At 48.7% G+C, this 15,275-nt stretch overlaps 1 protein-coding gene across 5 annotated transcripts in view; it reads left to right on the forward strand.

Moving 5' to 3' along the window:
- Positions 1-10,386, forward strand: part of LOC119450612 (uncharacterized) — a 107,964-nt gene extending 97,578 nt beyond the window's left edge. For 4 of the 5 annotated variants that reach the window (XM_049666026.1, XM_049666027.1, XM_049666029.1 and 1 more), the window contains exons 4-5: positions 320-590; positions 10,138-10,386. In XM_049666026.1, the coding sequence (XP_049521983.1) occupies positions 320-590; positions 10,138-10,338 (472 nt within the window). In that variant the 3' untranslated portion in view covers positions 10,339-10,386. The remainder of the gene's footprint in view (positions 1-319; positions 591-10,137) is intronic. The other variant, XM_049666030.1, reaches the window with a different exon arrangement.
- The last annotated feature ends 4,889 nt before the right edge of the window (positions 10,387-15,275 follow it).

Here is a 15,275-nt window from a genome sequence, read left to right on the forward strand (position 1 = left end):
AGCATGCAGGCAAACCTAATGCATGTCGTATTGAGGACATCCTGATCATCCGCAAGAGCATCGACTTCAGCGTGCTGCCATCGGAGCTCATTCATGACATCAAAAAATAAACAGGTTCCGTCGCATTCACAGCGTTTGCTGCTTAAAATGCCACCACAGACCAAGCCGTTACCGCCACATGTCACCGTCTGGAGGTGTCGCGCGCTGTGTGGCTCCTCACACTATAAGTAGTACAACTACTATTACAATTTTATCATCAAACGCTTCGCTAAAAGGTGCTTGACATGGTTAATTCTATTGCAATGGTTTCTTTTTGCAGGCATCCAATTCGAGGGACTGTAGAAGAATTTCACCAGGACGAAAATTGCAAACGCCCTCAAGGACTAGAAGATAGAGTTTGCAGGGAAAGATTTACATGGACATTTAATGATGGCATATGGAGTCCTTTTCAGCTCTTAGTTAACGTTACTGTTACGCACGTCGGTTTGAAGAACGAAACCTTTCTGTTGGACCTGAACAATGCAACGTTAATCACGAGACCACAGCGGCTGGGGTTAAACGTTATGAGAGTGGCGTACACCCGACATACGGTAAGCTATTATTTTTTTGTGTGTGTGTGTGCTATTCATGTCTAAATTTCGCTGGGTCGTTTACCAACCGCTGGCATTAAATTGGTAGTAAGAGCATGTGCAGTGGGACAAGTGCGTTTTCAGTATTGGTGTGACATTACACAGCATAGGCCTAAGTTGATTCAGATGCGCCTAGCTTTTTAGCGCGGGTGAGCATTACATATGATGCAGCTTCTGGGTGAAGGCCATCTTGCCTGGAAGGTGAGATTTAAAGATCGCCAACCAAGATTTAATTATATCCTAGAGGCAGAACGGCACATTGAGTGTTTTAAGCCTTTATAATAGTATACCAGGAATCAAATGATTTTAATAATACCGCAGTGTGCCTACGTTGCCTTGAACAAAATCATGCTACATATCTGCCTCATGGCATACAAGAGAGTTTCGGTTATCTGAAAGACGCAGGCCACATATCGACATAGTTCGAGAATCTGTCTTGATAATCGGCTTGTATAGTTAATATAACTTGGAATGTATCACTCTCACAACATCGGACAGAAAATCGAAGGAATGCTCGTATGTTTTGATATGGGGTTTATTGGCTTTAATCCCGTTAGGTCCAGCTCAAAGAGCACCCGAGCAGTTCCAGCCAAACGCCAGCGCGAGGCAAAACCAGCGACACCGACCCTTTCGTCTTTCTCTTCCTCACTTCAGGAGCCATGCGACCACAGCGACGCTTGTGCTAACTTCGTCATTACAATGGCCCCACGAGAGAAGACTAGCCATCCTGGCGACTCACGGTGACGACACGATAGAGGGATCGTAATACGGTTTAAGCCGGCTGAGGTGCGTTCTCGCGACCACGACGCCGCAGATCGTCAGACAGCGTGAGAGGTTCGACCACATAGTTTACAGGAGATGTACAGGTGACGATCCGGTAGGGTCCGTGGTATTGAGCCAGCAGCTTAGACGAAAGACCGGGAACGTGAGGTGGAATCCACAACCAGACGAGGGAGCCAACATGGAAAGTGGTAGGGCTCAGGTCGGTGTCATGTCGATTCCGCTGGTGGGCTTGACCTTCCGTCGTGAAGGTACGGGCAAGTTGGCGGCATTCTTCAGCGTACCTGGCTACTTCTGATATGGGTCGATATTCAGAGGCGTCAGGTTGGTATGGCAATACTGTATCGAGCGTGCACGAGGGTTCTCGTCCATACAATAAAAAGAATGGTGAAAAGCCTGTGGTTGCTTGAGTCGCGGTATTGTAAGCGTAGGTGACAAAAGGGAGAACCATGTCCCAATTGGAGTGGTCCGACGCGATGTATGCAGTGAGCATGTCGCCAAGAGTGCGATTGAAGCGCTCAGTTAATCCATTGGTTTGCGGATGGTACGCAGTTGATGTACGGTGGACGACGTGGCACTCGGCAAGCAGAGCTTCGACCACTTGGGAAAGAAAGACGCGTCCTCTGCCACTGAGGAGTTCTCGAGGAGCGCCATGTCGAAGCACGAAATTGCGCAGGATGAAGAAAGCAACCTCACGTGCTGTAGCGGCAGGAAGGGCGGCAGTCTCTGCATATCGGGTAAGATGGTCAACACCAACAATTATCCACCGGCTTCCAGACGTAGTGCATGGGAGTGGGCCGTAAAGGTCGGAGCCGACCAGATCGAAAGGCCGCGCAGGGCAAGGTAAAGGCTGAAGAGCGCCGGTCGAGCGTTGCGGAGGAATCTTGCGTTGTTGGCATGCTTCGCAAGCACGGATATACTTTAGGACAAAGCTGTACATACCGCGCCAGTAGAAGCGTTGGCGCAACCTTGCGTAAGTTTTCAGCACGCCTGCGTGAGCACTCTGTGAGTCGGCATGAAAAGCAGCGCAGATGTCGGAGCGCATGTGACGAGGTATTACGAGAAGCCACTTGCGACCACCCGGTATATAGTTGCGGCGGTAGAGCAGGTTGTCTCGCACGGTAAAATGAGAGGCTTGACGGCGGAGCGCGCGGGAGGGCGGATTGGCGGTGGAATCCGACAGAAGGTCGAGAAGGGCAACAATCCACGGATCCTTCCGTTGCTCCGAATGCATGGACTCGACGTTGAGCGCTGAGATAACGATGTACTGTGCCGAGAGAGACGCTGTATCGGGTGGTAGAGGAGAGCGAGAAAGGGCGTCCGCGTCGGAATGCTTGCGGCCAGACCTGTAGACCACTTGGATATCATACTCTTGAAGCCGCAGGGCCCACCGACCGAGGCGGCCCGAGGGATCTTTCAAAGTCGACAATCCAGCAAAGAGCGTGGTGGTCCGTTACGACATAAAACGGGTGGCCATAAAGGTAGGGTCGGAACTTGGCAAGAGCCCAGACTATAGCCAGGCACTCTTTCTCAGTGGTTGAATAGTTGGTCTCGGCCTTTGTGAGGGTTCGGCTCGCGTAGGCGACAACATACTCGTGATAGCCAGGCTTCCGTTGCGCGAGCACCGCACCAAGGCCCACGCCGCTTGCATCAGTGTGCACCTCCGTAGGCGCCCGGGGATCGTAGTGCCGGAGAATCGGAGGAGCTGTGAGCAGCTGGCGTAGCGTCTGGAATGCGTCATCACATTCACGAGACCAGTGAGACATGTCGCTGCCAATGGTGAGAAGTCGCGTCAAAGGTGCGATAACGGTCGCGAAATTGCGCACAAAGCGACGAAAATAAGAACAAAGGCCGATGAAGCTCCGGAGGGTCTTCAGTGACGTCGGCTTAGGGAAATCGGCGACAGCTCGAAGTTTCGCAGGATCAGGGAGGACGCCGTCTTTGGACACAACGTGGCCCAAGATAGTCAAGGTGCGAGCTGCAAAGCGACACTTTTTGATATTCAGCTGAAGACCAGCGTTTTTAAGACATGTCAAAACTTGGTGGAGACGTGAGAGGTGCGTCGAGAAGTCTGAAGAAAACACGACGATGTCATCCAGGTAGCATAGGCAAATGTTCCATTTGAGACCGCGAAGTATGTTATCCATCATGCGCTCGAAAGTTGCGGGCGCATTACAGAGCCCGAATGGCATGACGGTAAATTCATATAGCCCATCAGGGGTGACAAACGCTGTCTTCGGTCGATCGCATTCGGCCATGGGAACCTGCCAGTAGCCTGATCGTAGGTCCAATGACGAGAAGTACTCAGCGCCTTGTAAACAATCGAGTGCATCGTCAATGCGGGGTAAAGGGTAGACGTCCTTCCGCGTGACTTTGTTTAGGCGGCGGTAATCGACACAGAAACGAATAGAACCATGTTTTTTCGCACTAGCACAACTGGAGAAGACCACGGACTCTGGGATGGTTGAACGACGCCACGCTCGAGCATGTCATTCACTTGATCGTTGATTATACGACGCTCCGCCGCTGAAACGCGATAGGGGCGTTGTCTGAGGGGAGAGTGGGACCCGGTGTCGATGTGGTGGGAAACACTGTTCGTACGACCCAAGGCGTGTTCCGTACTGTCGAACGAAGAACGGAAAGTATCTAGGAGAGACAGGAGTTGCTCGCGGTGCTCGAGGGAAAGGTTGGCGTCAACGCATGAATCAAAGACTTCGGTAGCCAATCGGGAGCTTTTCGGAAATGGTGTCATGGCATCGAGCGAAAGGCCAGAAGAGGAGCCAGGAACGTCCAAACACTCAGACATGTCAATAGGTTCGACACAGCCGAGGCAGTCGTCGCGAAGCAGAGTCAGCGGGTATTGGAACGGGTTGTCCACTAGCATAACTGTTGTACCAGCGGTTACGTCAAGAACGGCGAATGGAAGCGGTAGAGATTTGCGGTGAAGAAAAACAGATGAAGGCGTGAACAGTACCGAGGCGTCGGGCACCGATGGACACAACAAAGCGACTGGTGTTGAAGTACTTGGTTGCAGATCAGTATCGGCGGCGACAATAATCTTTAAGGGGGCAGGAGAGGCGGCAGGCAGAGTGGTGTTAACGACAGACAGAGCAACTTCGGCACGGGCACAGTCAATGACGGCACGGTGGCGCGACAGAAAGTCCCATCCCAGGATGACATCATGGGAGCAGGAAGGCAGAACAAGGAACTCAATTGTGTAAACTATGTCCTGAATAACGATCCTAGCGGTGCATGCGGCTGAAGGTTCGTGGGCTCCGTGGTGGCAGTACGAAGTACAAGGCCAGAAAGTGATGTGGTGACCTTCCTAATCTTACGGCAAAGAGTCTCACGTATGACGGAAACCGCAGCGCCCGTGTCGATGAGTGCAAATGTAGCGGCTCCTTCAACCTGTATTTCTATAATGTTTTGCGGCGATAGCGGAGGTCTTGGGCATTTCGACAAGCGTGCAGCTCTTGCCTCCAAAGCTGCAGCATTTAGTTTCCCTCGTTGGAAGGCGGGCGACGACAAATCGGCGATATCGAACGGCGACGCGGTGATGGTGAACGACGGGGGCTGAAGTTCTGACGACCGGTCCAGAAGTTCGGCGATGGGTTCGAATCAGCATGCTGGTGGGATGCAGGTACCTGTGGCTCAACGACGACGTCCTGACGTGGCAGGCGACGGCGACAAAAGTGCGCCACATGTCCCGCGATACCGCACGAGAAGCATATCGGCCGATTGTCCCGCGTGCGCCAGGGATCTTGTGGCCGGAAGTACTGAGGGGGCATTTGAGGGACAGGGAGAAGCGCTATGCGCGGTGGCGGCGCCGAGTAGGGGAGTGTCGTTGGTCTAGGACGCGACACGACTTCAGCGTACGTCAAAGGTGCAGCAATCTGTTAGACTGGTGGAAGGGCCTCTGCAACCTGCTCGCGGATGGCCTGCTGCACGGCCGAGGACAAAGGTTGGACAGGCTCCTGGGTGAGAGAGAGCAGCGAGAGCTGGCGGGCCACCTCTTCACGAATGAAGGCTTTGATCTGAGGCAGCAGAGACCCGTCATCAGCCTGTCCGTGAGCAGTCACCAAACCGGAAAGGGAGGCCACTTGAGGAACAGTTTGGGGGGCGAGCGCTCGTTGCCGGCGTAATTCATCGAAGCTTTGGCAATATGTGACTACGGCTGCAACGGTGGTAGGATTCTTGGCCATGAGCATCTGAAAAGCATCGTCTTCAATGCCCTTGAGGATTTCTTTAATCTTATCTTCCTCAGTCATCGTTCGGCTCACGCGGTTGCAGAGATCTATGACGTCCTCGATGTAGCTAGTGAAAGTCACGCCCGGCTGTTGCGCTCGGTGGCGAAGGCGCTGTTCAGCGCGAAGCTTTCGCACCGTAGGACGGCGAAATACCTCCGCGAATGCAGTCTTAAAGTCATTCCTTGTCGCAATGGTTGCTTCATGATTGCGGAACCCGAGGTGGGCGACACCCGCAAGATAAAAAATAACCTTGGTGAGTTTTGTCCCATCGTCCCATTTGTTGTGGTTGCTCACCCGTTCGTACGACGAAAGCCAGTCGTCGACGTCGGTATCAGCGGTGCCACTGAACACAGCCGGGTCTCGTTCACGAACGGCACCACAGGTGACTTGCACAGTTGACGAAGTGGGTCGCTCACCGGCGTCGTCTGGCATGGTCGTGGGGGTAGCGGAGGGCAGAGTGCGGCTGCGGAGTTCCAGGGCGAGTTGTTAGGATAGGTGGGATACCCAGCACTTCCACCAAATGATAAGGGGTTTATTGGCGTTTAATCCCGTTAAGTCCAGCTCAAAGAGCACCCGAGCAGTTCCAGCCAAACGCCAGCGTGAGGCAAAACCAGCGACACCGACCCTTTCGTCTTTCTCTTCCTCACTTCAGGAGCCATGCGACCACAGCGACACTTGTGCTAACTTCGTCATTACAGTTTTTACGTTTTAACGACAAAAATAGATTTTTGAATGCACTGGTGTCATAACAGCAATCTGATTACACAGACAGAATTTTGTTCAGTAAGGCGGTATAACATGATGAGGTGATCGTGTTATTGCGATAGCAATTATATGGACACTCCAAGCGCATTTCTGCCGTCGCCGTCGTCGTCGCTGTCGTCGTGGCCGTGAGGTTCCGTATGAAATCCAATGGCGATAAAATCGTCGCCGCGTGCCGTATGCTGTATGTGCGAGTGAAAGCGCGCGAGGGACGCGCGCTTTCACGGAGAGCGAACGGACGACGAAGAGCAAACGCCACTTCTTCCGTCGTGCTAAAGGCCGTGGGGGATGGCAGGGAGGGAGGGAGGGAGGGGAGGCGACGTTTGGCTGCTGCACCAAATGCGTATCTTGCGACCGGGCGCAGGGCGAACTGGCGACTCAATCTCTCACGCCAAAGGAGGTAAGCGGGAACGCAGCGCGGGAGGAAGGGGCCGCGACTTCTACTCTGCCAACAACTGCGTACTTGTACTTTTCGCGGCTGAGGGCTGCCGCCCGCGCCGTATCTCGAAAGCGATCTCAACTAGAGATGGGCAAAACGGCTCACTTCAGGGAGCGGCTCGGAACGGCTCAGCTCACTGAAATTAAACGGTTCATTTGAACGGCTCACCGGTTCACTTAAACGTGTAACCGGTGTTATGCATATTCTATAGTTATCTGGCTTTGAAAAAAAAAAGCGATATATGGATAATTTTATAACCGTGTTGGTATTTTCGCTATGTTCAGAGAATATTTTGACATATATTAAAAGCGTGAATTTTTAGTTGTAATGAAACTTTCTTTTTCTGATATTGGGGATAAAATGCTTATGATACTGTGACAGGCAGAATGCGACGTACTTTATTCAGAAAAAAAATATGTAACTTCATCGTCATTACAGAAGCTTGTACAGAAGCATTACAAAAGCTTGTAGAATGTACGCAAGGCGGCGCCTTAAAGTTTCCTCTCGCGGTGCGAGTAAGCAGCGAAGTCAACAAGAGATGGCAGTGCCGGCACTTGCGTCGCTCAAGCGCCGACACTCAACAGCGATTACGTCAATATTCATCAACGGCGAATATGTCAATATCATCTGCCAACCGAAGGTTTGCAGATGATATTGTCCTATTCAGCAACAATGGGGATGAATTACAACAAATTATTCAGGACCTTATTCGAGAAAGTGTAAGAGTGAGGTTCAATATTAATATGCAGAAGACAAAGATAATGTTCAATAGCCTGGCAAAGGAAAAAGGTATTCAGGATCGCCAGCCAGCCTCTAGAGTCTGCAAAAGAGTACGTTTATCTAGGTAAATTATTCACAGGGGACCCTGATCGTGAGAAGGAAATTACGAGAAGAATAAAATTGGATTGAAGTGCATACGGCAGGTATCGCAAATCCTGACTGGGAGCTTACCACTGTCGCTGAAAAGAAAAGTGTATATTCATTGCATTCTACCAGTGCTAACATATGGGCCAGAAACTTGAAGGTTAACAAAGCTCGAGAACAAGTTAAGGACCACACAAAGAGCGATGGAACGAAACGGGTTACGCGCAACGTTAAGAGACGGGAAGAGAGCGGTGCGGATCAGAGAACAAACGGGGATAGCCGATATTCTAATTGACATTAAGAGAAAGAAATGGAGCTGGGCAGGCCATGTAATGCACAGGATGGATAACCGGTGGACCATCAGAGTTACAGAATGGATACCAACAGAAGGGAAGCGCAGTCGAGGACGGCAGAAAACTATATATAGGTGGGGTGATGAAGTTAGGAAATTTGCAGGTGCAAGTTGGAATCAGATAGCGCAAGACAGGGGTAATTGGAGATCGCAGGGAGAAGCCTTCGTCCTGCAGTGGACATAAATATAGGCTGATGATGATGATGATGATAGCCACTACATTTTATGCTACGCATAAGAGACTTTTTACGACATTACAGTGTTGAATATGGTAATACAGTATCCGCATATCTCAGCACGCATTGCCACAAGCAAAGATCAGAAAGCCGGCCCTATTTCATACTCATAATTATTCAGGCATGCAAGCAAACAGCCTGTGACTTCACATTTTCCTATTATAATGGAATTGTCTGTACTTTTCAAATGTTTCCATTAGAGGCGTATTGGGTGGATAATTTTGATCAACTAGTGTTTTCCCCGCGAGATGTAGTCGCGCTTCAATCGCACGACCAATAATTGATGTCGCTGATCATTGTCTTGCAACCGTATTGAGCCTCGCCTTCGCGACCATGTGAATTGACCTTGATGTGGGCATCTATGGAAGCTTCGCTACCAGCTTACATCTACCTTGTAAATGCCGCGTCTGCCTCTGCTGCTAATCGAGCTGCCCGAGCAGAGGCTCAGCGCCGCCGCCGTGATCAAGGGCCCTGTCGTTCAGGATCAAATTGTTTGCCTCAATATATCGCGAATCCAAAACACCTAAACAGCTGCGCTCAAAATTCGCATTAGGTAGTATCGTAATCATCGGTAATTTTTTTTATTAATTTAGCGCCTTCAGAAGCATCTTAGAGCATTTTCACACCATAAAGGAAATAAAACTTGCTACAGTTAGCACGCATTCAACCCATATGTCGCTGCGGCGGTGCGGTTTATTCCAGAACATTCGTCGCTTTGCAATTCTAAATTCAAATAAATTATACAATAGGTTTCTGCAAATGGCCCTAATTTATAACAATAGACGTAATTTGAGAACCTAAGAAAACCTATGATGGTACCGCTAAAATCTAACTCGCCCAAATTTAAGCCCTGTCACTTTTGCTCGCTGTTTGTACGGGTTATTCGGTTTACATTACAAGGTGAACCTTTTTTTTTATTCACAAATTCTCCAGTTTGCTTACAGAAAACCAGAAGGGTCAGGACTAAAGGCGCTAGAAAGCGCCTGACTGAGGCCCTGACCCCTGTACAATCTGCGCTCCAGCGACGCAATCAGGACAGTGTAAGAATAAACGAAAAGGGAGTAGGGGAAACGTGAACAAGCAAATTAAGCAGGCAAGTTCGAGAAAAACATTATACATGCAATTTAAGAAAAACAAGCACAACCATGTGCAAACATTAAAAAAAAACAGCATGAAACACACTTTGGGCGAGTAATAAGAAACGTAATTAACCATATTTTTAGTACTGCTGTTCCAGTTCTTGACGTCACGAATTGCTACAGTACGCATCCGGGAACAAATATAGGAAACAGGGAAACAAAAACAGCCATTGTTCATTACTGTGTCCTACATATAAAAGCGATGTACTATTCACTGGGCTCCAACTGGCATGAATAAACATTTAGAGCGAAAAAACACACATAATCCACACACATTGTCGATGGTTTCCGCGTAATTTTTTGTTGTCTTTGGTACTCAGGCTTCAAAACATAAATTTTCCATCAGAATTATGAATGGTAACCGGACATGCCCAGCCGAACTTATTTGAGAACACCTAAGTACGAATTTATGAAAGCGCTCCTATTGTCCTATTACGGTGTCAACGGGCGAGCTAAATGAGAAAAAGTACGCGTTTGATAATGTCTGCTTGACTTTAGAATTTCGATATAAAATAACTCATTTGCGTGAGGCATTTTTTTTTTATTTAGCATTAGTTCTTCAAGTAAACATGTGTTCTGTGCGCAAAATGTCCCTGTCTGCCTCTTGACTGCGGGAACCTGTGGCACGTGCGCAGTTTAGTAAATTTACATTTCTCTATTCTGACATTTCTTTTTTATGCTTTTTTCAGACATGTTATTTCCACGCTCAAGTTAAGTTTGACGGGTGGTTTGCATATAAAATCAAGGAAAAAAGAGGAGATGTGCCTGATTACTACCCTGTAGGCATCGGCGAACTAAATGGCTGGGCAAAAGGACTGCTTGGCGATGGTCGATCATCTGTTAAAATACAATATGTCAGGCACATTTCAACGCCTATTAGTATGTACTAATCAAAAGAAGAAAGTGCGCAAAATTAAGAAAGTGTCAACAACAATGTCCACCACCGAATTGAAATAAAGATCTTACCTGCAATGCGAATAAGCTATTATGTCACAGGTTTCGTAAAGTGGCCTTCGGTGATATATTCTCTTTGAAATAATGTTTGAAGCTGAATTACTTGCGGATCTCTCGTGCGAATTCGCGTGCCTCTTGAAACACGATCAAAGTGTGTACTTCTAAACAAATCACCTTATTTCTCACTTGTCAATGGGTAGGCCCAGTCGTTGTTATCAAAGACTTGCGGCAGGATCGTTGTTATCAACAAGAACCCTTGCTATTACATAACCGCGCTATTTTTCCCCCTCCAATCATGGGATACTTGCCACATTATGTGCCGATAATAAGGTTTATGCAGAAACTATTTTCTCTGCAATACATGACACTAATCGTTCTTATTGCGTATATACTGGCCGTATGTATAAATTATACGTAGGTGTGTGCGAATGCCTAATAGTATATTTGGCAAGATATATAGAATCGAATGAAAAACGTGCTAACGAATATCGAATCCAATATCGCATATTTCAAAATTGTTCACAAATACTATAGCTTACAAATTTTTGGGAGGAAGAAACGGTTTTGGACATGCTCTGGAGTAACATAGCAAGAATGTAGTAAGCTATTAGTAACTTATGCACATAGAAATCAAGATATATATTACGGTCTACTCTTATTAAATTAAGGATACACCAAATGAGCATACCAACACAGTTCAGTTATTGTATAGGAAGGTCTGGAAAATATTTTTTTTTTGTCAATAGAATTTGACAAAAAAAATATTTTCCGTGGGAACGGCTATTGTTGCCGTTCCCACTGACCGCGTCACGTTCTCGTTTCGATCGGTCCGGTCAACCATCCTATAGACCCAGATGAACCTTCTACCGACAGAGGTGGCCACGGCCGACGCGGCACCATTCTGCGAGCCTGCTGGAGTTTGTGGATGCAAATGGGATTGCCGCCTTGTGATCGCCCGCTACAACGCTAACCCCTTTGTTGAGGACTGCCACCGGTCCGCTTCTGAACATGGAGGAATCTACTACCTCTCACCCTCTCTCTTCCACAGTCCACTTTCACTTTCCACTTCTCTCCCCTCACGACGCTTCACCATGCTCCCTCAAGAGTTGCAGAATTAAGCGTTATTTCATCCTATAGCTAACTATTATCATTCATTCTGCGCATTGCGGTGCTCGGTTGAACAGCAGAGCCAAACCAATGCACGATTGACTGGGCTCAGTCCAAAGGAGTGCACGAAACAAAACAAGTTTGTTTGTAATTTGCGATTGAGCGTACTTCTTCGTTAAGTAACTTAATGAAACTTGGAAGGAGTAGAGTTTTATCCTAGCAGAAGAACATGGGGCTGTTCCTTTCACTCCCTTATGAGCCTATGTATTGACAGCAGACGAGAATTACACAACTTTTACAACATCACTGTGAACTACCTCATAATGAAAAGTAAATGAAACTAGGCGCAATGATAGAGTCGTCTTACTGGCCAATTGTCACATATTTTTGGAAGGATAGTTCTGATAAAATAATAATTACAGCTGCTTTCTACTGACCATTCGCGATAAAGTTGGTTTTGCCGCAAGGGGTTTTTGTTCACTACGCGGACGACACAGCGCTTAACACTTGAGCTCAACGCTCACCCTTAACGACTTCTCATAAGCCGGGGTTGTCTAATTCGCGGCTCGAAGCCTAGCTGACCGAAAAACCAAATAATAACATGCCGCAAACCGAGCACGTTCTTATATAACATGGCCCGAAAATTCTAGCAACGGGCGGAGGCGCTGCGACAGGGAGTGGGCGCCAAAGCGCGCTCTAAGTTGCTTCTCTTTTCCCCTTGTCTCCTTCAAAGAGCTCGAGCCTTCTCGAACCTACTGTCCGTGCGCACGCTCCGTCTTCAAGGTCGCCGGGAGAGGAGAGCGTGGGCCCTGCTCTGGGACGCGCTCATGAGTTTGTTCGAAACAATTCTCATCTTTGTGTTAACGCCTAAAACACCGGGCGTTACCCATAGCGACCTTACTGGTCGCTTCCAGCGAGAATTATGTACCTGATTGACCTATATATTGTATATAGAGAAACAGACAAGCCGTCACTACAATTTCCTGCTTTACTTCTCACGTCCACTCCTCAGCTTCTCTTCAGTTTCCCCCACTCGGCCACACTGCGCTGGCTAAGACGAACCGAAGCAAGCACCGCGATGTCAGTTCTGACGGAGAACCTCTTTTTTCAACATGGACACTTTAGTAAGTTGTACAACTCACAAACATGCATTCAGGCCCAGCCATTCCGTGATCATGAAAGGTCCGAAGGTCCCTTATATTTTGCACATAATCTCTTGACTGCGCGTCGGCGCTGGCCGCCACACCTGGTCTGCGACTTCGTACGTTCGCGCTCGATTATGACGGCGAAATTAATAGCGCTTCTGCACCTGGTGCGTGCGGGCAGTTCCCTTGTGTGCCTCGGTTCGTATAATGTTCAATGTCTGTCTTACCACGGAGTGTCCAGCATATACGGGCTTGTCTACGTTGCGTGATCGTTTCGATTTCGGCAGTTGTCCGTACACACTTGTTTATGGCGGCGTCGAAGCATAGCTCTGAAATGAAGTGTTGACGGTATACGCAGCTGCTTATTTGCATGTGCTTGTCCCAGTCAGCTTCACTTGGTTTATTGTTTTTGTAGTGCGGACACTACCGAGCTTGGATGGTCTCATTTGTCTTTTCGGTTCGAACATTGGCTCGCGGATGGTAGGTTGATGCAAAGTGGAGCTCGACTCCTGCCGCAGAGAGATAGGTCCGGAGCTGGCGGCTTCGGAAAGTGGCTGCCCTGTCCGAGGTCAGTTTTCTTGGTAGACCAGGCTTCCATTCGAATCGGTGCTGCAGGAAACCAACGACGAAGCTGGTGGCGAGAGAAGTCACGAAAGCAACCTCCACGAGTTGCAACAAGTAGTCTAATGGCAAGTGTGATGTACCGGTTCCCAACTGCTGTGGTAGGGAAAGGCGTCGATACAAGCGCTGTCGAAAACGGCCCCTGGCAGTGGAATTGACGTGAGAAAACCAGGATGGCGCCCTGCTAATTGTTTGTGCTGCTGGCACACTTCACAGCTCGCCACGTATGAGCGAATGCTCTTTTTCATTCTTGGCCACCAGAAGCGTTCTTTAGCCTTCCTCAGCATCGAATTTAGCCGGCGTGTCCTCCTTCGGGTGTGTCATTAATAGCGCGCAATATTTGGGAGCGAAAAGGGACGGGAAGGACCAGGAGGCGTTCGTCTCCCCGATCCTGTTACCAGTAGCGACGGTATGGAGTTCCCTTCCGCATCACAAACTTGGAGTGAGTCATTGTGACCGCCAGCGAAGTGGTTTCATTCTGGTCTCCACCTTCGCGTAGGGCCTTCGAGGTGTCTTGCTGGGGAAATACTATCCAGCCATATCCGTTTCTGTGCCAGCCATCGATTCCCGGGTTTCGAGAAGGAGCGTCAGTGGCCCGGTTCAGAGCCCCGGCGCTGTCGCACGTCGTAGCTAAACACTTGATGGCGAACGGTCCACCGTGCGAATTTGTGTTTCAGGCGCAGCTTCGATAACTCCAGGCAATCGCTGAATTTCCTGTCACAATTATGATTTTGCCTCCGAACAGATAATGTCTGCACTTGTAGTCGGCACCCCAGGCCACCGCTAGACACTCGAGCTCGTTAGAGTGGTAATGACGCTCAGTGTCTGATAGTTATCGACTAGCGTAAGCGACGATGTGCTCCGCTCCACGCGAGTCGCGCTGGACAAGCACGAACCCAAGGCCAACCTGGTTGGCGTCGGTAGGTACCTTTGGTGTCCATTATTCATTGAAATTAGTCAACACCGGACATTGAGTCATATGGTGCTTCAAGACCTGAAATGCGTTTTCCTAGCGCTGACCTCATTAAAAAACTGCGCCTGTCTTAAGGAGGTCTGTTAGGAGAGCTGCCGCTGATGCGCAATTTGAAACAAACTTTCGTAAGTAAGACGCGGTTTCAAGAAACGAATAGAGTTGTTTGACACATGTCAGTGTCGTATAGTTCGCTACCAGTTTTTCTCTCTCTAGGGAGCGGTTGGACGCCATGCTCGGAAATGTTGTAACCCAAGAAACAGATAGAAGTGAGTCCGCATTGACATTTATCGCGCTTCATCTGAAGCCAGAATAATACAAACTTTATACAACAGCGTCTAGGTTCCGCAGGTTTGTTCGTTTGTTGTGCCCATGGCTACAATATCATAAATATATACGATGCAGGCTTGATCCTTCAGTGGACCTAGCACGGTGTTCATTGCGCATTGAAAAGTGCTTGCAGCCGTGTGCAACCGGTAATGCATACGATTAAATACGTACACTCCCGAAGGAGTACAGAAGGCTGTTTTGAAGTTGCCCTCTTCTGCGACATTTATTTGCCAATATCCGGCAAGCAAATCAAGAGACTAAAAGTATCTAGACTTTCGTACTGTGTCGATTGCGTCATCGATGCGGGGCCGTGGGTAAAAGTCGCATATCGTACGCTTATTCAGCTCTGGATAGTCAACACAATACCGGAGAGTATCAGCCTTTTTCCGGATGAGTACAACAGGTCCAGCCCAAGGGCTACGCGATGGCCAGACAATGCCGGCTACTAGCATTTCATATACTTGTTCACATTATAATTGCTCGCTCCTGTTTTGCGGTGTATTAACGGTACGCATACTGGCGGGTGACTGTCCGTGGGAATGTGATGGAGAAGCAAGCGAGTTTTGGGCAAATTAGCAGTAGTGCCAGCGAAAAGCTCATTCTGCCTGTTACGAAGAGGAGTGTCCGCATTGAAGGCTCACTTCACAGCACTGAGTCGGTAAGGTTGGTTACGTAATTGAGGGGAGCTTGTTCTCAGCAT

The sequence above is a fragment of the Dermacentor silvarum genome, chromosome 4 (genome assembly GCF_013339745.2).
Source record: "Dermacentor silvarum isolate Dsil-2018 chromosome 4, BIME_Dsil_1.4, whole genome shotgun sequence".
In the NCBI taxonomy this organism is placed as follows: Eukaryota; Metazoa; Arthropoda; class Arachnida; order Ixodida; family Ixodidae; genus Dermacentor; species Dermacentor silvarum.